This window comes from Pagrus pagrus (genome assembly GCF_965226575.1).
Source record: "Pagrus pagrus genome assembly, chromosome: 8".
Taxonomy (NCBI): domain Eukaryota; kingdom Metazoa; phylum Chordata; class Actinopteri; order Spariformes; family Sparidae; genus Pagrus; species Pagrus pagrus.
The window spans coordinates 5,213,432-5,235,924 of NC_140192.1; the positions used below are offsets into that span (position 1 = coordinate 5,213,432).

At 39.9% G+C, this 22,493-nt stretch overlaps 2 protein-coding genes across 6 annotated transcripts; one reads left to right on the top strand and one right to left on the bottom strand.

Annotated features, from left to right (window-relative positions):
• Positions 1 to 838: 838 nt before the first annotated feature.
• Positions 839 to 2,069, top strand: LOC311261868 (uncharacterized protein; the record flags this gene model as incomplete). The annotated part of the gene is made up of 3 exons (XM_084360881.1): positions 839 to 943; positions 1,287 to 1,423; positions 1,710 to 2,069. The coding sequence occupies exons 1-3, from the start codon at positions 928 to 930 to the stop codon at positions 2,067 to 2,069; spliced, it is 513 nt and encodes a 170-aa protein (XP_084217007.1). The 5' UTR covers positions 839 to 927.
• A 3,523-nt stretch (positions 2,070 to 5,592) lies between these two features.
• On the bottom strand, positions 5,593 to 22,349 carry mlxip (MLX interacting protein). Of its 5 annotated transcripts, none has more exons than XM_084360796.1 (17): positions 21,770 to 22,349; positions 18,219 to 18,325; positions 17,330 to 17,415; positions 17,056 to 17,145; positions 16,877 to 16,912; positions 16,275 to 16,446; positions 15,311 to 15,400; positions 15,037 to 15,131; positions 12,618 to 13,212; positions 12,018 to 12,124; positions 11,748 to 11,859; positions 11,550 to 11,665; positions 11,221 to 11,328; positions 10,943 to 11,070; positions 10,703 to 10,823; positions 9,355 to 9,484; positions 5,593 to 7,914 (listed from the first exon to the last, which is right to left on the bottom strand). In XM_084360796.1, exons 1-17 carry the CDS (start codon positions 22,090 to 22,092, stop codon positions 7,808 to 7,810), a joined length of 2,523 nt encoding a protein of 840 aa, XP_084216922.1. In that variant the 5' UTR covers positions 22,093 to 22,349; the 3' UTR covers positions 5,593 to 7,807. The 5 variants fall into 5 exon arrangements, with proteins under 5 accessions (XP_084216922.1, XP_084216920.1, XP_084216921.1 ...); XM_084360794.1 differs by having other exon boundaries at positions 16,275 to 16,515; XM_084360795.1 differs by having other exon boundaries at positions 16,877 to 16,918.
• Between the last annotated feature and the right edge of the window lie 144 nt (positions 22,350 to 22,493).

The window sequence follows — 22,493 nt, forward strand, 5'->3', positions numbered from 1 at the left end:
CAACTGTAGGTGGGGTGGGTATTGACATGACTTTTAATTGAGCAGTGTACATCTACATGTACATCATTCTCTGAAAAACAATGACGTTTAATGATTTAGACAGGGTTGTGTGTCTGTGCCTGCTTTTCTCTAAAACCAACAATCAGCTCCTTGGTCTTGTAGACATTGAGATTTTTCTCTGTACAATACTCTGCAAGATTGTCCATTTCCTTCTAACATGAGTTATCGTTATTTGAAATCTGGCCGCAGGCGGTGTCGTCGTCCACAAAGTTCACGACAGAGTTCTCTCCATCGTCTAGGATTGCTGTATCAGAGGAAGGACTCGTGTTTCTTGGAAATCCCTTATCAAATAATGTATTTTCAATTTTTTTGCGTCATGGTAAAAACGTTGGTTACATCAATATGACTCAATAGATCAAATTCGAACATCCGTAATGTTGTCACAGATCTGTGGAAACAGGAATGCAATACTTGTGAGATATTCCACAAATAATAGAGTTAAAATTGGGTGAGTACATGAATTAGGCCAGGCTGCAGCCATACATTTAATTCTCCATAGATCCAATTAAATGTTGCATTCTCTTAAGATTTGATCAAAATTTCTAGAATACCTCTATACCTCTACAGTCTGTCAGGTCTGTGACAAAATGACAGTTGGAGCTTTACAGACAGCAGAGTTAACCCATTTCTTTTCATTCAATTGATAAACATCAGAGGCCTCCCCACATTAAACATCTGTGGTGAGCATTGCCCTAGAATTGCAAAATAGAAAGATTTACTACAAGATTTCTCTGGGCGATAATGCGTCAAAAGGCGTCACCAACGATTGGTAGCATGCAACAAAAAAAATCCCAAGTTTCGCTATAAAAGCACAGCGTGTGCCAGTTTAGGGGCATTCAGTCAACAGCGAAAAATCTAAGTACCAACATGTCTCTCTGTAAAGGTAAGCTGATTTTAAATTACAGTCGCTGGACTTTTCTGCTATTGCTATTGTGAAGGGAACATCTCTGAAGAGGCCAAAACTTCAGCAACAGCTGTAGCAAAAAGAATATTTAATTTAATTTGGTTGGCCCGTATGAAAGCTGGAGCGCACTGGCCTGACAGTAACTGTGTTTTTCACACCACAGTTGTTGCTGGACTTTTGACCTCATCAGTCTATTTTCCTCTCTCAGTAAAATCTTCAGTTTTGTCTTTCAGTGTAGATTCTCCTCAGACTTGAACAAGCGTCTGGTTGACTTGATATGCAGATGACAACATCATATTTTTTTGTGTATTACTTCCTGCAGAGCTCCTGCTTTCCTGCATTGTGATGATGCACATCTCCTTTATGGCTTCCCGACCAATTGAGCTAAATAACCTTCGGCGAAACCTGCAGACAATTTTGTGGCCTTGCCAGGATCTGAAGAGAGCAGAGAATAATTACGTAAGTAAACACATTGTTACTCATTATACAGTGCATCTGAAGTGACACTGAAGAACATAGTCTTGCTTTCACAACTTTTTCCGTATTTTTACAATCATTATCAATTCATTTTATTTGAGATGTATCCAGTGGTAAAAGCCTACATTTAACAGAACATCAAGGCACTACATATTCACGTTGCCTCTTCGCTGTAGATTGAGGGACCTTTTAAAACCGTAATTACCCTCCAGGCTCTGACTGTGCTCCATCATTGACTCTGTCATTATGACTCTCACCTCCTCTCTAGATCAAGAGCATGTTCCCTGAACAGCTACCACGTGGATTCAATTTTTCCATTAAGGGAATAACTATGGGAAACACCACCGAAGAAATCAACACCTCCATCTGTGCTATCAGCAAGTACCTCAACAACCACATAAGGAAAATCGTCAGTGATATTCCCGTCAGGGACACCAAGGAACAGATCCTCAATGCCACTAAGATGTTCACAATACAGTTTGAAGCAGCAGTTAAAGTCACCACAACACAGTGCAACATCACTGGACCTGGACTAGACGATTTCCAGAAGAAAATAACTGGCTGCAAAATCTTTTCCTCCATCAGACAATGGATGGAGCATTTCGCACACTACAAATGTGATATTTGAAAACACTGTGGACAACTTGTTTGTGTACTTATTTATCTATTTATGTACATATTTACTTATTTATATGGTTATTTATTTATTTATTTATTTATTTATTAGTGTGTTATGAAAGGTTTTCCATATTGATTTATAGCTACCAATATTTATTTTATTTATATGGAATGATGTTTTTCATAATGTCTGTCAGCCTTGTATTACTCCATTCTGACTGGATACTGTACTAAATTACTTTTTTCAAATGTAAATTGGCTAAAAAAAACAAAAAACACCTTTATTTATTAAAATATTCAATTCAAACCACTTGTACTTTTCTTAGACGACAATTTATGGGTTCATCCTCATCATCATCAACATCATCATCATCATCATCATCATCCTAAATCATGTTTCTATCACAGAGTACATTTGTGGTGTAACCCATCCTTCGGCAGGAAACGTAGACTAATGTGAAAGTAAAAGAACACACACACACACACACACGCACGCACGCACACACACACACACACACACAAACACACACACACACACACACACACACACACACACACAGACACACACACACACACACACAAAAAAAAAAAAACATGTAAACAGTTTTCTTTATTGTTAGCTAGTTCTATAATTTCCTAAAATGAAAGTTCAAGTACCTAATAAGCAGAAATAGCCCTCTGCAGAGTAACCACGGTGTGAAAATATGAATAAATGCTCATTGAGGCCTATTAATAACCTAAACTAGACTTTTTTTTGGCTGTGTTACCTTCATTACAAGGCTCAAAAATGTTTTGTTGCTCCAAATAGATTTTTTTTGGCAAGGGTGGGGGGCCAGAATGGTTCTTGTAATAGTAAATGTTGCAGATCCCTACCCCAGCCCCTAAGCCTAACCCCAACCATCCCTCATACCTGATCTCAATCTTACCTTCATTCAATCTATTCTCCCTCTAATACCCATGAGACCAGTGATGGAAGAAGTACTCAGATCCTTAAATGAAAATACTAATAACACGCTGTCAAGATACTCTACAAGTCCTGCATTCAAATGTGTTATCAGCAAAATGTACTTACTAAATTACTCATTCAGAAAAAAAAGTCCCTGTCTGTGTTTTGCTATTACTATATATGATGTTGTTGGATTAATATTACTGGTAGATTAATGTGTAGGTTTAGGGGGGTTAATCCATTGAGGAACACTAGTTGCATCCCACCACTGCATGGGGCCTGCGAGCAGAGCAGGGCTGAGCCTGAACGCATCGTCGAGGGGTGAACAGAATAATCACATAATGAATAGGAGAGGCTGCGGTCCTTGCTTAATTCCCTCACCACTATAAGCTTAATTATCTTATAAGTTCACCTGTGCCAGTGCACCTCGACCTTTAAACCACCTCCTTTTAAACCTAATTTTAACCTTAAAACCAAGTTTTAAATTGGCCCTTGCGAGGATTGAAACGCAATCATTTATGTTTTCAAAACATTTTACACTTTTAGGCCTACTTTTGTATTTTCATGAGTAATTAAAAACAGATAGAATAAATGAAGAAAGCAGTGTGGGGTTGTAGCAGCACAAACACACTCTGCTGGCAGCAGAGGGGCTCTTGAGGCCCTTAGTATAAAGTACATATGAGGTGTGATGAGCCAGTTTTTTAAAGCTCATCTGAAAATTCAAACACGCAGGGTCAAAAATGTAATATCAACTTTACAGGGGACAACTACATGACATTTTCCTGAAAGCAAATTCTGCAAGGGGGAGACACCAATATGCTCACTAACACTTTGCCTTCAGGAAAACTACATTATACATTTGCTGTAGTGCCAACACTGGTTATTGTCCTGTGGCTTGCAAACACACAACAGATCAGGTAAGCGCTGGTTTAGCCTATGTGCTTTACTCACAGGTGTTTGATTTGCCCAAGATATAAAGCGTACATTGCGCCACTTGCTATAACATTACTTAAGAGATAAGACAGGAGCCTCTCCTCCTCCTCCTCCTCTCCGCTTTTCACCTCTCCGCCGCAGTCTTTCTTTATTTCTGGAGCGGTGGTGCGCTGCTGCAAGGAGCATACAAGGGGAAACACCGAGAAACAATATTGTTGATTTTTAATGATGTAATCAGACATTTGGCTGACTGTAAGTTTTTACTAAGCCAGTCATTCCTGAGAAACCCCCAAAATGAATCCTGAACTTTTGACTGACTTTTTCTGTGACAGCAGCTAAAACGCTGGGGAAAATTTCAAGATGCTGATCTTTATCTAAGGAGTCTTAATAAAAGTGATCCTCGAAAGTCGAATCAGAGAAAGTGTCACATCAGAGAGCCCGCTGCTGACTAAAAAACCTCTTGGCGTCATGGATTCCCGCGTTGGTAAGCATCTCGGCGTGCGGTTCAGAGTCCCGCATGTGTCTGCTTCTGATCCAGGCAGTCCCACATCTTCAGCTTGTGCGAGCAAATATTACACAACGCTGAAACTCTGGTGGTGATTGCAAACCGTGCATCTGAGCGTGCATGTGCATGTGTGCGTGTATTCAAATCTAATGAATCTGCACTGTGTGCTTTTTTTTTTATGTCACACTTGCAGCCCTGCTGTTCCTGTGTGTGCTCATTGCACAAGCTGGCTGCGCATCCGTTCAAACCTGGGCCTTGAACGCAACCACTCGGATGATGAGGGAGGATATACGGACCGCTCTGGGCAACCTTGTAAGATTTTTTGTGTTTAATTAATTCTGTTTACTATTAAAAACAGCTCATGTGCTTATTTTAATCATGTCGGTGAATAGTTGTGGACTCCACTGTCCTTACTGAACCTTTTCCAATACATTAAGTGCTTTTAACAAGTATGTTGCTTTTATTTTCGATTAAGTGGCGTCAGCAGTGTTTGGGGTGTAATCATTATTAGTGATCAGTAATAATACAACATCACATTTGTATTATTACTGACATTATTACTGGGGATTACTCAAGTGGTGTGGGCACTTTACTCATCGAGTCCGTCTCTTGCAGACTGAAGCCGGAGTGACCCACGACATCTCCTGCGACTCCCTGAAAATCACGGAGCACGTGGGGTCGGAGCAGCAGCCCCTCACCGCTGACCACCTCTCCTACTTCCGCTGCTTCATTGAGAAGATGACCGGCCTGATCCCGGCGCTGCAGTCTCAGCTGACGAACATCAGTCAGTTAAGTGTGAGTATGGAGGACGTGATGCGCGGCGAGGCAGTGGATCAGAACTGCACCCTCCCCACTCCTGAACACGACATGGACCGCTACGTGCATGCCAGATGTGTGCTGGAGCTTCTGGACCAGAGAGTCAGCAAATTTGATTTTGTTGTCACTGCCTAGTGCGAATGTCATTGGATATTTATTTTTTAACAGCTTTAAATTATTAAAAAAAAGAAAAACAAGCTTTTGTAAACATTCTTATGAGAAAGTGAACTTTTTCTGGAAAGTTATTCAACTAATTATCAGTATCTGATAATGAAGTATCCTGATATTTATACACAACGAAGTGATATTTATTGAAAATAAAGTAATAAGTCATGATTTTCATTTGTGTTGCTTTTATTGTGATTTCCAATCATTTAAGGCATCTTAAAACTTTTTGCATGAAGACTTTTGGGAACTTTGGAAGAGAACAAAGAACACTCGGATGCAGCAGACGAAAATATCTTAAAACAAATTAAATACAATATTAAATGTGGGAGGGAATCAACTAAGGCATATCCTGTTTGCAATGATATATTGTACATAATCCAGTACAAAAATCCCCTCACAGAAACAAAGAAAGCAAACAAAAGTTGGAAATCCAACCCGGTATGACAAATATTTTGAAATCATAGGATGAGAGGAAAAAAAATAAAAATAAAATAAAATCACCACACAAATGCCAAGCTGCAGTGGAACATTGGGGCTTTCTGTCATAAGTTAAATCATATTTTAAGTCTAAAATTGAAAAGGGAAAAAAAACGAAAGCCAAAATCATGACACCCATAGCTGCATTTTCATTTTCTTACAGTAGTGCTAAATAAAACAAAATGTTACACTCGTTTAAAAAATAAGCATGTTTGTTTTTGCTGTAAAAAGGCTTCACTGCACACTGTAAAAGTGTGGAACTTTGCTACCAGGTAAAATGGTTTCCATCTTGTAAAAGAGTAACGTCTCTCATTAAAAAAATGTTTGCAATCCACAATAACAGACTGCAATGAAAAGCTGCACCATCGGCAAACTCAGTGGTGTGTTTTGCGATCGTAATAGTCAAGAGTAAACAAAGTTGTTACACAGAAAGAAAGTAAAAACACAAGTCTCAATGTCTGCCTGAGGAGTGCTAAACCACAAATCAAAAGAAAAAAACAAAAAAATCAACCTTAAGAGATCTTTATTTGACCTTCAGGCTGATGCACGTCAGACATGTTGTACTCTGTCAAACATGTTGCCAAAAACAGAGAAAAATGAATTGAACGGACGGTTGAAATACTCTTTTAAGGCTTTTGGTCTGTTTCTGTGTGCTTTGTCTTTTACCATAGCAGACCGATTGTTTTCTCCTGTGTCTGTCAATAGGACACGTTAGAAATTAGTGCAACTAAGTGCCGAAAAAAAAAAAAAACCCATCATAAAAATCAATCAAATCATAAATCAAATCATGTGATGCACCTGTACCCTTACAGATCTCATGTATTCCTGCTTGAGAGAGTTCAGACTTGCTTTGTTCATAGCAATGCAGCCCTGAGTGACCAACAAAGAAAAGACTGTATTAAGATTGTGTAACACTGTACATTTGAATGTTGTATATATATGATCTGTACTACTATTTTAGTTATGCTCCCTATGAGGGCTGTAAGTATTATTGCTCCATATTACTTTGACCTGCCCAGTAGAAATGCATGTATGTAACATACTGTATCTAAGATGACTGCTTTCAGGTCAAATTTGCAGTTGAACTGAATGGAAATAGGCACAGCAAGCAAGGTATGAAGGCAGATGTTCAGCATGGATGGAAAACCAACAGGAAACCACTATTGGTAACTGGCTAACTAACATTCACCTGAGTAAATGAGGGATGGGAAAATATGATAAAGCTCTTATCTTTCTTGTACTAATTACGCACAGACCAGCCCAAGAATGGTCAACTTGAACATATTTCAAGCAACCCCCTACATTCTGGTGTGAAGTCCTCCTCGGAGGTTTTTAGAGCCTCCAAAAAACAAAAACTATACTGCTAGCTAGTCCGACAAAAGTCCCATATTCATCTCATCTCCTTGTGAAAAAAGCATCATATCCATACACTTTATACATCTGAGAGAGAAAACATAAATGAACAATCACTCAATATTTCCCTTTTTAACACAACATTGTGTTTTTACACTATAAAAGTCATTTCAATTTAAATATTGTTATTCAGAAAGCAAACCACACGTACCACCTTCCAATAAAGTATTTAGAAGATCTTCACCTAAAATAGGTGAAGGCAGCAGTAGTTTCTGTCATTTAAATACAATACAATAAAAGCCATTTTTTGCACAATTGTTATAAATGTAATATCAAAAGGTTGGGCTCCCTCTGTGCCCATCCCCATGAATCAATGTACAACACAACAAATATGTGACCAATCGTCCATCATTTCAAATACCTTCCAAGAAAGTCGTGGCTCTGTGGAAGACCTTGCTGAATGGCTGTAAGGTTAACTAGTAACTGTCCTTTTTGATGATTGCTGTTAAGTTCAGGTGGCTTTTGGGTCATCTCATCTGTGAAATCAAGGCTACACATCTGCATGTGTGACGGCATTGATGGCTTCTTCAGGCAGCAGGGATGGATCGCTAAGAATGGACGTGGTCGTGCTCAGCTGGCGAAGGGTCCCCAGCACCACTGAAAAACATTAAACCGCAACTTAATAACCATAACCCGACTGTAAAACACAGCATTTTGAAGCTAACTGTCCTGGTATATATCCTTACAGAGTGCTGCATAGTGGGTGTGTACTTAAATTTACAATTTGAAACTTGCTATTAAAATAAAGTTATTATTATCATAAAGTTGATTGTGATTTAGCTGCTCAACTCCAATTTGAAACTAGATTTACACTCAGTAGAGCGGATACCTCTGCCTAATCCAATATTAAATAAAACAAATTTAAATCCCCCAGATCCGGATTTTTATTTGGATCCCCATCAAAACTCATTCATAGATAACAGCACCATAAATACCCCTGATTGTTTTTACATTAAGATCAATGCACTATTCCCTGAGAAATGAAATAGTTCAATAACACCCTACATCGCATAGTTAAAGAAAGTGAGGAAAACACTCCTGGATGAGAGAAGTCCTATAGAAATATGCTCACAAGTTTTTGTGCAATGCAGTAAAAACACCAACAAACAAACGGACAAGGGTAAAAACTTTAAAAACGTTAGGACACGCAGATAGCAGAAGAAAGAAGGGAATGACGGGCTTTATACCTACAGTCTACATTCAGTGAGCCAGACTAGTTACAAGGGCTTGTTACTACAAGCAAGGGCGGGGTGAGGTTCACCATTTTGTGAAAGTCATGATTACCTGTATATAAAAGGATATTACTAAATGGGCTCATTTTGTAAAACAGCTGCCAGCGAATACAGTTCTTTGCAAATGATTGCTTTCTGTATTATTACTGGGGCAGTGTTTGTAATAACTGGGCTGGAGGTGAGGCTTGGGGTCTAATGTAAAAAAAACTTTTTTGGGAAAGTGTTGATGTGCAACAAAATTCAATGTTCAGTGTTTTCCAGGACACGGTTGGCAAATGTGTCATTTACCAGGACTTTTTCGTGACAGCTGCATCAAACATGCATAAAAAAAACCCTGTGTGTCATGGTGAAGTCAGTGACTCAGGATCATCTGGCAACTAATGATTTGTTTGTAGGATCGATTCTTATCATTAATTGTACAAAAAAAAAAAAAAAAAGAGGGGACAACTCTACGCATGGAAAAAAAACCTACACATGGAATAAAAAGATGAGTCCGCAACAAAAGCGTAGTATTTCCATCAAGTGGGCGGAGAAAAAAATACTACCGGAAAGTGTGATCATCGCTCAATGAGATGCGGCGTTTCCTGTAATGTCATGGCTGATTGATAACAGAGGAAAAGGCAGGAAGAACCAAACAGAGATAACGACAGATAAAGAGTATAAAATCTTGCGTTAGTGAATTACATACAATGCATGCAGGTGAAAGGAAGTTGTCTCTGTGCTGCAAATGATCCACAACTTCTGATCCTTTCTGTTGCAGCTCTATAGGCTAGGTACCTTGATGAGGTTTGTGTCTTTTACTTACTGGGTCTGAGCACTGGCAGGGAGCAGTAACGATCGAGCCATTGCAAAGTAGTCTGATACAACTCTGCTTTGCTTGTAGTTGACACCATCCCATTGAATGACTCAAAGAGAGGCTTGATGATGATGCTGAACTAGAATGAATGATGGTCAAGGATCAAGTTTACTACAGAGCGAAACAATCATTTTTCTGCCTGATAGACTGTTTAAGCTCCAGACTAATGTGCATGTCTGTTGCTTTTGTTTTACCAAGTTGTGCTTAAAGGGTAACTCCACCAATTTCACACATTAAAGTGTGTTTAGATGACTTGGGGAGTACTACTTAATATGTAAAAAAACAAAAAAAAACAAAGTATAAACCCTTTTGCAGTGCCACAGGAAGCATGTAATCTGATAAATTGCCTCCGGTGATGTCACTAAGTTGCGTTGAGGGTAATGTGGGAACCAGGTTTGAAAAGCTTTCCACTGGTCTATAGCATTGCACTCCTATGACATGGTTGACTTTAAAAAAACGAATGATCACAATCACTACGGCAGAACCAGAGATTTCACCTTTTCTATTCAACACATTCGTTCTTAAAAACCTGGTGCCTACATTACCCACAATGCAACTTGGCCACTGAGTGACATCACTGGAAGCAATTGTTCAGTTTCCATGCAGCTTCATGCAGCAGAAAAGGCTTTATCACAGTTTTTTTTTTTAAATGCAGTGTCTGCATTGTTTTGCTATGGTGGGTTTACTACACACTGTATGTATCGCTAAAACATTAGGAGCTCTATTTGAGATCACAAATACATGGCATCTGAATCACTGGTGATTGCTGGATTTGCTCTTGGAGCGGCACAGTGTGTAGACCAGCTACGACTAGCGATTATTTTCAATATTTTTCATGATTAATCGCTTGATCATTTAGTCTAATATGTGTAAAAGAAATTGTGAAAAATGCTAATCACAATTTCCCGGAGCCCAAAGTGACATCTTCAAATTGTCCCTTTTGTCCAACCAACAATCAACAACCCAAAGACTCGTCGTTGAGTTATAGAGTTGGTAGATGATAAACAATGCAACTCGCCTTCTAAAAAACAGTATGACTTGAGTAGTTTGGCTTTCTTCAAGAGAAAGAGGAGCATTTTAAAAAGCTTAACAGATGTATGACCTTTACTTTCTATTAATTCTCCCTCTGATGTGAGTGGAACAGGATATGACCATTCAGTTATTTATCAGTCTGATCTGAAAGAGGAGCCTCTCAAGACACAAAAGCATTTCAGATCAAAATCATAATGCTGACACATTACTTTGTGTTATGACTAAGCAGCAAACAGTCAGTATAAGCTCTTTCATTAAAAGATACAATCCAAAACTTCCAGTTCTGAAGAGTGCGGTTCTTTACGTATTCGTTGAACTCTTGCATGTGGTCGAAGCGATGTCGCCTGACGGGGACCCCTGTGACGGGCAGCTGTTCCTGACACATGCTGTCGTTCAGCGGTGACAGGAAGGAAGAAAACAGTTGGGAGTTAATGTGTGATGTGTCTGTGCAACATTTTTTTTAATATCTCATGAAAGGTGTTATATATTCAGTGTTTTGACATACTTAATGGAGGCATTGAGCTCCTCTATCTCCTCTCGTAGCCTCCTGACCTCGTCCTGCATCTGCTGCCTCTCCTGCTGGAGTTTCCCAATGTGCTCCACTGTCTTCTGCAATGTGACTGCATTACTGGTCTAAATGCATGAAGTGTATGTATATGACAGGAAGGGAGAAAGCAAATTAAATATTTAGAACAGCAAATACTGGGCACAAACATGATCAAACATAGTGATGCCCTGAAATTATTATGGATGTTTTATGAAGACACAGATAGGAAGACTTACATTTAATTGTGACTTGAGCGTGGGAACCAGGTCACAGAGTGTTTTGAAGCCATTCTTTATGTTTGATCTCCTCTTTTGCTCAGCAGATATGTGTACTGTCCTCCGGCACTGTCAGACAACAGCAGTGGAAACATTACACAGAGGATTACTGAGAAAGTGTGTTATACATTACAGAGCAAAAGGCAATGTGCTACTGTTGTTATGAACAGGGTTGACATTTGTTAGGTCATTATATCCAGTCTGTGTTAATTCAGTTTTCCAAAATTGCCCACAAACACGGAGAAGAACAATTTATGTTGGAAAAACATGAAAGGCACACAAACACAAACCTGATTTTGTTCATTCTTGACCAAAAGTGCACTGCTGCTACTAATCAGTGACTGGGGACTTGGGACTTGATCTAAGCCACATGGTGAGCCTTGACCTGATCCTGGCTGACTGTGAACTGGAAAGAAAAAACAAACAAACTTGTAACAAGTGGTAGACTCTGAGTTATGATGCGCTTTCTGGGAAAAATGAGTTCTCACCAACAGTAGAAGAGGCTTTCTGGTTTTTGCGGCTGGAAGAATAAGACTTCTCCTTGGGGGCAATCGGCTGGTGAGACTTCTGTGTCTGAGACACAACATGAAATCCAGAGGCCTGAGATACATGAAAGGAGAAAAAATAGAAATCAAAAGGCAGATAACCGCAACGATGAAACATGATCTTTCTTAGCTTCCATCGCTCAAGCTCAAGCCACTGTGGTGTAAGAACAAAATGAGAAACTGACACTGACACTGACAGAACTGAAAACATACCCCTCCCAGGTGAGAAGGAGCAATGACCACTCCAGCATTAGGGACCACATCTGCTTTCAAAGGTGTTGGTGTAACAATCACAGCATTAGTATGACCTGGGAAAGGGGCTGAGAAGATGAACATTGACAGTAAGTATGTGCATTCATATGCGAGTCTCCATGAATGGTATGGTTTTTCCATTTATGCAGAAAATAAGCTAATAAGCTCTGTGGCTAATGTAAATTAACAGGTTTCATAATTTTGAACAGAATTCAGGCCCAAAAATGATTAATTTCATATCTTGAAAGACAAAGTGCTCTATTATCTTGCTCAAAATAAAATTTTAGAAAGATTATTTCCTTAATTTATCCAAATATCAAAACAGTTCCAGATATTTTCTTCTGTGCTTGCCAAAACAGTTTTCAGCAGTACAAGCTACAGTGACTCAGATATGCATACACAACTTTACATCACCATTGTTTTTAATCAACACGGCTGGATAAAAACAGCTTGAGCGCTATCTTGTGGTTATTAAATGACACAGCTCCATTGCCAGATCAACAATACTGAATGCACAACTTCTCCAAATGCAAAATTAATATACTGATCTTGAGAACAGACCTGTGAGGATGAGGTGGGAAGAGGGGAGAGTGTTAGCAAGAGCAATCCTTTGCACAGGGCGGTTTTTGTTGGCACTGGAGGACTGAAAGGGGCGAGGCAGGGCAAAAGTCTGAGGGTGCTGCACAGAAGTGGCAGGCAATGAAGCCAAGGGTTGGAGTTGAGATGAAGGAGGTGGAGGTTGTGTGGATATGGAGCTATAGTCTGAGCTGTGGCTGAAGGTGGTGGCTGCGTCGTTGGGGGTGACAGTAGAGGAGGCTGTGTGTGTAATCACAGTTGACGCTACAGTTTCCCCCAGCGCTGAAGTGTTGTCCAAGGGTGAGGGAACCATGGGTGCTGCTGAGGCCATGTCCTGACCTGAGAGGCACTGTCCCAGAGGATCATGGGATAATGGTTGAGAAACTGAGGAAACTACTGCTTGATCACTGGGTGCCACCTGCCCAGGAAACAGAGGCATGTAGTTTTGTACATAGGCAGCACCACCACCACCACCACCACCAGTTCCCCTGGTTTGATTGGCCATGGGAGAGGGGATGGGCAGGGGGCCAGGAGGGGAGATGTGGTTGGTTGTGAGCTGCATGGAGGACATTAACTGGGCCTGGCAAGAGATGACAAAGGAAAAGGGAACAAACACACTAAGTCCTTTCTTCTAGTGCAATATGATGAAGAGGAGACACAGTTCATGTATACATGCATATAATGTACATAATCCATCCACACCGTGTACGCATATTTATCCAGTATTTCTTTGCACCACTTTTATTCCTTCTTTGTTTACAACATATAGAACAGCTGACTTGTATACAGACTTTTATGGTGTCGGCCATGGTGTTTTTAAAATACTGTACACACAACTGACCATTCACCATTCTTTATTATTTATCATTCATTCCTTATTTGTTCAATTTTTGCTGTCTTTGTTCCTCGCTCTATGTCTGTTCTTGTGTAGAGCAATGTAAACCGAAGTCAGATACCTTGTTTGTGCACACTTACTTGGCCAATAAAGCTGATTGGGAATTTAGCTGGAAATATTCTATTTCGTTCTGGTCAAGATTGTGACAGTAAAAAGGCAGTCTTACTACATATTATAAATCTTTAACATGGTTTATCTATTTGTCAGCAATGAAAATGTCATAGGTGGAAGAATTATTCCCTCAAATATCAATTAACAATTGACATGGTTTGTACATCTTTTAAAAGTAAAATTCAGACACTTTTCAAGCACTTTCAAGGTACCTAAATCAACATTTTCAAGACTCTCAAAGCCTTTATTGTCACATCTAAATTGTTACTATAAATGCAATCGCAAAATATAATGATACAGAATTGCTTCACACCTGGAGCAACCGATGCATATTGTCACTTGGTTTGTTTTGCCAGCTGTTCATATTAACGTTGATTATATGCTATATTGATCTTGATTAATTAATTCTTGCTAATTTCAATGCCAGGAGACAATAAATTAATAAGAAGACAGATGTTTCATTCAAATATCAGACGTTTACATGATGAAACATACATTGTTTGCAAGTAACTGTGTGGATGAAACGACACATTTCGTTATAAATCATGCAGTTTTCAATGATTTCAAGACAACGTTGACTGCAACAGATTTTAACTTTCCAAATCTGACTCTTTAACGAGAGAGGAGGGTAGAGACGGGAGAATTGTGGACACATCTTTATCAAATAAGCTACATTTATATCTGTCTTTCTATTAACCCTGTTCAGGCAGATACATAATGCATATTTATTTCCCTATATTGTACCTATATTCAAAAGGCTTCAAAAAAGAAAAAAGACGCTGTTAAGATTGGAGCAAATAAAAGTGGCCACATCGCTCCTTTTTTTAAGGTCACTCCACTCCCTTCTTGCACATTGAATAAGAGTTTTAAGATACTTTTACCTGTTTAAAAACTGTACACGAACATGACCTTAACTACACTGACATGCTGCAGAAATGTGTCTTTGGCATGCCTCTCAGATACAGTTACTATTATCTTTTTGTAACTAGATGTCAGACAACAACCTATGGGAAAGCTGCATTTATAGAACCAATGGAAAATAGGAAATGTACTTTCACAAAAATATGGCTAAATAGATTAAATAGATAAATAGATAATAGATATTTAGCCATATTTATAGTGATTCTCACAAGAATATAAATTTAATGTTAAGCAGTTTGAGCAGCAAGTCATGTATGAAGAGTGCTTTGTAAATAAAGTTTAGTAATATTATTATGTTACATAGATTTTTTTGTGTGTAACTACAGTAAGACAGAAATGTGGTAGAAGATGTGGTGGAAACCTTTGCAAGTTGACTAAAAAGACTAAATGTCTTCAATCTAGGAAAAGTAACAGTCCTTGCACAAACTCTCAACATGATGGTGTGTGTTAGGGACTGTGCCTGGGGTTGGTGTTTACCTGTGACTGAGAGCTGCTGCTGGGTAGAGGGGTGACAGATGATGCAGTGGGGGAAACAGAGGGGAAGGTGGACTGACGGAGGCTGTGAAATAAGTCTGGAACAAGAGTCTCTATGTTAGCTCGATGTTAGTAAAACCACACTACTTTTTGTGTTAGGCTAAGCAAACTGCTATAGCAGAGTTACAAGAACATGTGCGCATGATTACTGTAAAATGTATAAAATTAGTCTGTGTGTGCAATACTACTGCAGATATGGGTGGTGCCCAACGGCTACCTTGTAGTGGATCAAAGGAGTCCATGAAGTCGAGGTTGGGTTGTAAGGGGATGAGTCCCGGTTGGATCATGTCTGCATTGCCTGCGTGAGCTGTGGAAGGCAAAGAGGCAGAGGTCAGGAAGACAATCCAGCCCCGAGCAGAGCTCATGTTCAGATGGTACATAATTTAGAGAAGTTTGTTAACCATCTCAAATGTAGTGAAAACAATCAACAGAGGACAAAAGTTGGAGTTTAGCTAAATGTTTTATTATAAAGGTCCAGTGTGTAGGATTTATAGAGGTTTATCAGAATAAATGGAATATGTATTCATAATTTTGTTTTCATTAGCATATAATCATCTGAAATAGGGCTGGACAATACATTGATAGTATATCACTATCATGATATGAGACTTGGATATCGTTATAACCAATATACGGCATCATAAATGTTGTCTTTTCCTGCTTTTAAAGGCTGCATTACGTTAAATGTATCGAACCTATTGACTGTTCTACTTGTTCTAAGTTGCCTTTACCCATTTAGTCGTTATATCCACATTACTTATAATCACTCATCAAAAATCAGTGTGTTAATATTTTGTTGAAGTACCAATAGTCATCTCTTACATCACTTGTATTAATGAAGAGCTTTTGAGGAGATTCAAGGTCATATCACTCAGCCCCAACCTGAAGAGGGGAATTGTTGTGTTTTTGTTACCTTATGATGAGCCTTTTATATCTACTGAGGGAGCGGAGCGGGGAAACCAAACACTGGCTCTGCAGAGGGCCTTTCACAATTTTAGCATTCTTAATGGAGGCTGAGATTAGGGGTGATTAGTTGGTTGAAATCTGCAACCAAACCACTAGATGCCATTACAGTATATCCTACGCGCTAGTTCTTTAAATCAAAGATACTAAAGATGCTACCAATATAATTATGATATCTCTGCTGATTTAATGAAACAGACAACTAATGATTTTCTCACCAATCTCCCTCGGATTGGGCCAGGCTATGGGCTGGTGCGAGGCCAACGTAGAGAACAACGTGTCTGAAAACTCAGACATCAGAACATCCATGTCAAAGAGGGGGTCCATCTCCATAGGGGCAGGTGTTTCAATATGCTTACGAGTCACACGGCGTGCTGCAGTCTCTTCATCCTGATAAAAGGAGACACGGAGCATGTCTGGAGAGACTTCCCCAAACAGCGAGAACTGCTCCTCTGGGCCCTTTGAATATTCAAAATGCAACCACCAAGCCAGTTAATGACACACAAGCATGCAGTGTTGAGTACAGCCAACATGGGATGATTTCCTTCCACAGTTCATGCACTAAGCTTAAAAAATAATTCAACTTACTTATAGTGTATATATATATGTTGTGCAATTAGAAGCTACATTAGGTGCAAGCAGTCAAAAGCACTTTGCATAGTCAAAGATGCAAAGTAAAAAGTATATGTGAGCGTGACTTGGCGGATTAATGGATTAATTTCATCAGTGTCAACAAGTGTTTGAACAGATGCTGATAGTGATGTCCATTTTGATTATATCAGCACTTTGGTGAGTTGAGCATGATGCAAATTCTGCATACCTTTAGCAAGCTTGAGAGGTCCTCGTCTTTGTGCTTCTGTAACTATAAAAAAGGTAGTGAGTGCCACATTAAACAAATATCAATGTTTTCTATCAAATCAAACAAACAGGATACATCAACAAAATGTCCAGTCAAAAACTAAAGTATTAAACGTAAAAAAAAAATTAACATTACAATACCCTTTTCTTAAAGTATGTTCTCCACTTGTGGTATTCTCTAATGACAATTTCAATTCTTCTTTTCCAGCATTTCCCCTCTGTGGCAGCGCCCTGCAGAGGAAAGACGGAGATGGAAAATAAAAACAAAGTCCACCAGCACAAAGAGGAAGTAACAAAGGAAACATAAAACTATATGACGTGTTTAAAAGACCGAACATAAAATGATTCATGGGAGGATTTCAGTACATTATGTGCTATTCGTACGCCACATGATGATCATATTTTTTTGTCTTACATCAGCAGGACGATGAATGTCCAAGTCCATACTTCCATCCAGGGGAGTCACAAAATGACAAACGGGATTATCCCTTCTCTCCACATCTGGGGGTAGAAAAACAACCTCAAGGTCAACCCTCAGCTGTAATAGACAGTCCCTCTTTACCTACCAATGAATCCTATTTACAATATAATAAAAACATAAATCAGCATCTTATAGCACTAATTGCTTAACCGTATGAAGTTATCAATAGTGATTAAAGAGACATTTCACTTTTGCTGCACTTTATAAGCATGCAAACATCCTCACCATCCAGGCTTTATTGTTTTGTTGCTTATTTTGTGTCATAAACATAAAAGTGGGTGTACAGGACACCCTACAAGTGTCCCAAAAGATCTTTACACAACATAAAATAATGTAGATTATTACATAGAAACTCTATATTGTAAAATATCTACGTCCAACATCTGACTTTTTTCCCTGGTAAGTTTTCACTGACATCTCCAAATACTTTCCTACTATGAGAAATCCTGTTTTCTTACATCATGTTTGCAGACTACAACTTCACAAGGTCATGCCAACACGAGCAGCTTCAGGTGGAAGGTCATCGCTCAGCTCATAGCTCATGAAAAGGTTGACCTAGTTTGTGTTTATTTTTGAAACATGAATGAGAGTTGCTGTTTGTCACTGTCACTAAACTGCTCATGGCATGTAAACAAACTGTTACTACTGCAGGTTGTTGCAAAGACCGTGCCAATGTTTATCTTGAAATAAAAAACATTTTAAAAAATGCGCAACATGCTGCAGCTTCATGTAAGAAGTGTTAAAGTTACTTTAAGCTAAACACTCAACAATACGGTCTACACTCTATTGATACAACATGAAAGGGACGGTGCAGGACTCTTACACTGCATATACCAGGCTCTCCATATGGCGTTGTTGAGGCGGATCTTGTCTCTCCAAAGCAGCTTTAGACCTTTGAAGTTCTTCCATTTGGGGGATACCAACTTACCACTGAAAAGACAATAAAATTAACAGTTAAGTAATTATAAGGAGATGAGAAACACGAGACAGTCTATGCAACACATATGGTGGCTTAACATAGGTAGAAAGAGATCATAGTTTGTTGTGTTATCAGCAGAACAGGATCAAAACTGAATTCCACAAAGTGCCAGCTCTTTCTTCTACCCCACAATAACACAACACGGGACCAGTTTGTCTTATCATGAATCTATACTGTAATACATGTTGTCTCTGTTAGACGCTTTTAAAACGTTACCTGACAAACCTGATTTTGACATTAATACTGATGCTTGACCCCAATCCTTCATACCTAAGAGTGATGCTTGCTCACTGTCACACTGTGCTCGCATCCTTCGATCAGTAAGTTTAAGGTGCGAATACACCATGTGGTGACAGGAGCTACATGTCTGATGAATGACTGTTTCACTAAGGGATTAGCCTAAAGTTGACTCCTAATGCCAACGCAGGCTCTGGAACAATGTGTTTATTTTAAAAATGACAGAAAGGGTAAATTGTCTCTTGCCACAGGAACAGAAAGAAAAACTCAACCCCGAGAATCCAAGTGGAAAAATGTTTAAAAAGACAAAAAGGTACGGGTCAACTTGACCACTGTACTGAAAAGACCTCAAGAAATAAAGCAAGCGAAACAAACGAGCAGGAATCTGCCAAGGTCAAGCTCAAGTTAGAGTGACGATTACAACTGTGATATGGAGACAGGGAGCCAAACAAACCAAGAGGAAACAACACGTGTGCACTACAAAACAAAAACGTATCGATCGATGTACGATCCATTTAATCACAATCACAATGCACAATGTACATTTTAATATTTTTCTCCATTTTGAAATGCCCTCTAGACTTTTTCTGTAGTTTCCACCATTACAACACAACACTTCATTAAAGATAGTTCTAGTTCCTCATCCGACGTGCCGCCTGCTATAACTCATGTTGCATTATTTACAATATGTCACCCGAGGAAGAGCCACTTAAAGTCATTCGTTCAGTCAACACAGCTATCTAGTTGGCCACGTCTCTCTATTGGTATGTATATGCACCGACTTGGTCAAATGTTTTTTAAAAGGTCAAATGGCACAAGAGAAGTTTGTGTTTTATTTAACAGAACAGTTGTGACGATGAGCGATCTGTCTCTGCGTTGACTCAAAAATGCTGATCGTCAACCAACCAGGTTGAACTCAAAGTTTCTCTCTTTCCTTCCTTCCTGTCCACTCTCCTTTTTCCTGTTTTTTTTGTGCTTGCTTTCCATATGAGGCCTTTGGAGTAGAAAAGGCTGTTTCAGTTAATAGACAGGTCCAGCTTGGTGCCATAAAGAAAGACGAGGGAGTCGTATTAAAAAGGAGAACTTTGCAGATCCACTAACACTCTTGTTGTAGGTAAAAGCCCTCTCATGCATATAAATACTCATCACTTCTCCCTTTCAGATGAATGACAACAGCAGAACAGTAACTTGGAGTGGTGCTTTCCTGATCTATAAATAGTCTTCCCAATGAATCCATGTCAGTGCCATTTGCAAACTGAGAGGGAATCCTCCGAGCAGCTGGCTCTGCACCAGCACTACAGTAGCACTACAGATGTTAACGGAGGACCACGGGTAACGTGAGCCCAGCATTTTTATTCACAAACTCACTCATTTGACGTGTTGGGAATGAGACTCAAGAAACAACTTTTCTTACAAATAGAAGTGTTATGATATTAGGTGGTGGACCCAGCATAGTTTAATGATCATGCAGCCAGGCCAGTTAAAAAAAGCACATGTGGGATTTGTAATGACTGACTGCTCCCTTTCTCCGAAGAAGAACTTGGACTGATGACAGAAACAATTGTGACTGAAATGCCACTAAACAGGATTAATCTGTTCTCACCAATCACTTTCAACCACAGGTGATGTCAGCTCATATCCAGCATTACAAACAACTCCTTCACACTGACACTCACTGAAAGGTCTCGTACATTAACACCATTTGTCAGAGGATTCTGGTCCAATTTTCCCCTTTATGCAAACACATCAGAGTAATTTGGCGTTCACCGTCTTGCTCAAAGACAACAAGATAAGGCCAGAATCAAACCACCGACTCTACCACCTGACCCACAGCCGCTCAGCAAGAACATCATGTAATCCATATGTCACTACGACTATTTTATTTAAAAATAACTGAACAAGTCTGGAGCTGTGTCTCCCCGTGTTCCCTCTCATCGAATAAACAATGGTGACAGATCCGTCTAATACAATTTAAGACTTGCATAGCCAGTGGCAACTCAGGCAAGACGCGGCGAAGCACTCCTTATTTTTGGCCCAGTACCGTTGAAGGATTACAGCTTGTTGCTGGTTGCCTGTTTCCACCGTTCCTCCCCGAGTTAAAACAAAGACCTTTCTTTCAAGAGCAACGAGAGCGGGATCTGAGTTGATCAGCTCCTGTCCTCAAAACTCATGTCTCAACAGAGTCTAAACCAGTGATGGAAAATTTAGTTTAAGTGTTGCTCACTACATTTTGTGCTACTTTATACGTCTAATCTACTATATTTCAGAGCGACGGTGCGGCAGGGCCGTGCTGGGAGTCCTATCGTCATCGCTCAGATTTTAGGGCCCTAAGCTCTGTATTTAAAAGTGGTGACTGATGCAGGTGAAACTGTCACGGCTGGAGGAGAACCGGGCATGTACCTGAGACAACAAAAGTCACACACGTGATAAAAGAAAGTGTTTTAGCCGTTAACGTCCACATTGCACGTCACACATTTCAAAACTTTAAATGAGAGAGTTCCCCTGAATTCAGCTGAATCGGGGTCGGGGTCCGAGCCTGATGGGGCCGGGAGCCACACTGCTGAAGATCACTGAGTTGGTGTAAATCTGAACAAGGGGTGACCTGAATTTTGGACCCGTTAACTAACTAGTTTGACTGATAACAAAAAAAAGAAAAGAAAAAAGAATATATAAAAGATTTTACAACAAAATCATGTGATGCACTAATAAAAATACAGAGCATTATTTATTATTACACCAGTGGTTTCCAACATTTTTGGCTTGGTACCCCAGCCAAATGATTTTTTTTAGCATTTCTAGTAGAAATTTCAGTCCAAAAATGTATTAATAATAACAATGTGATAATGTTTTAATGCATTAGTCACACAGGGGGTATTACTTCTGCAGATTATGCTGATAATATCTCTAAAGAGAGTAGAAATTTGAATATAGACATATTTTAATATGTGGTATTGTTACTCCTATTGAAGTAAAGAGACTTCTTTGTTCAACATTGCACTAAAAATGACGACAATGAGCGGCCAAGCAGGAAGTTACATAAAAATAGAGGACTCGTGACTCCGATTTGACACCAGAGAAAGGACCGGAGAGAAGCTCAACATGGACTGTGTGAGGGGCTTCAGTGAAAACCAACGATGAGAAGGTGTGTCGCCACTTACCTGTAGGCAAGAGTCATGCACTCAAATAGTTTGGTAAGGGAAGCGTCTATGGACAGGTGAGACATGCTCGCCTTGCCAAAGTGATACGTCTGACAGGTTTGTTTGTTGACAGTGTCGAAGTCGTAGCCTTTCTTCGGGGGGTGCTCGCTGTGGGGCGAGGACACCATGAAGTGTCCACTGTGGATGATCTGAGACTCCAGCCCGTCCGATCTCCTCAGACCCAGGTGAGTCTCCTCAGCGTCCGAGTCGTCCTCCTGCTCCTGCTTTACGCTCGCCTGCGGACCACGGCACTTCTGCCTTAAAGACATCTTTGTAGTAGTCATGTCGGTGCCACACCACACAAATAGCTAACGTTAGCCAACAAGCTAGGACAATAAAACTCCCTTTCATGAGGCTTGCGAGCAGCGGTGGTAAGACACGGTTAAGGTTGTCGGTTGAAGTTTGTCAACTCGGTGCCGTCCAGTCCAACTTCCTCGGTTCGCTCATGTTTTAAGCCTGCCGTTGGTAATTAACGGTCCAAGTGAACTTGTTGTTGTCTTGTGAGATAGTTGACGTAAAGTCGGAGCGACCAGCTGACAAAAAACAGCTCGTAGGCTCCTCTCTGTCCGAAGCAGGAAGTTCCTGTGCAGCCGCGTCTCTGATTGGTCGAGGTCAGAGCCCCACCCACCGAGCCTCTCAAAATAAACCTGCAGCGCTGGTGCAGACATCAGCCCTCTTTGTGGAC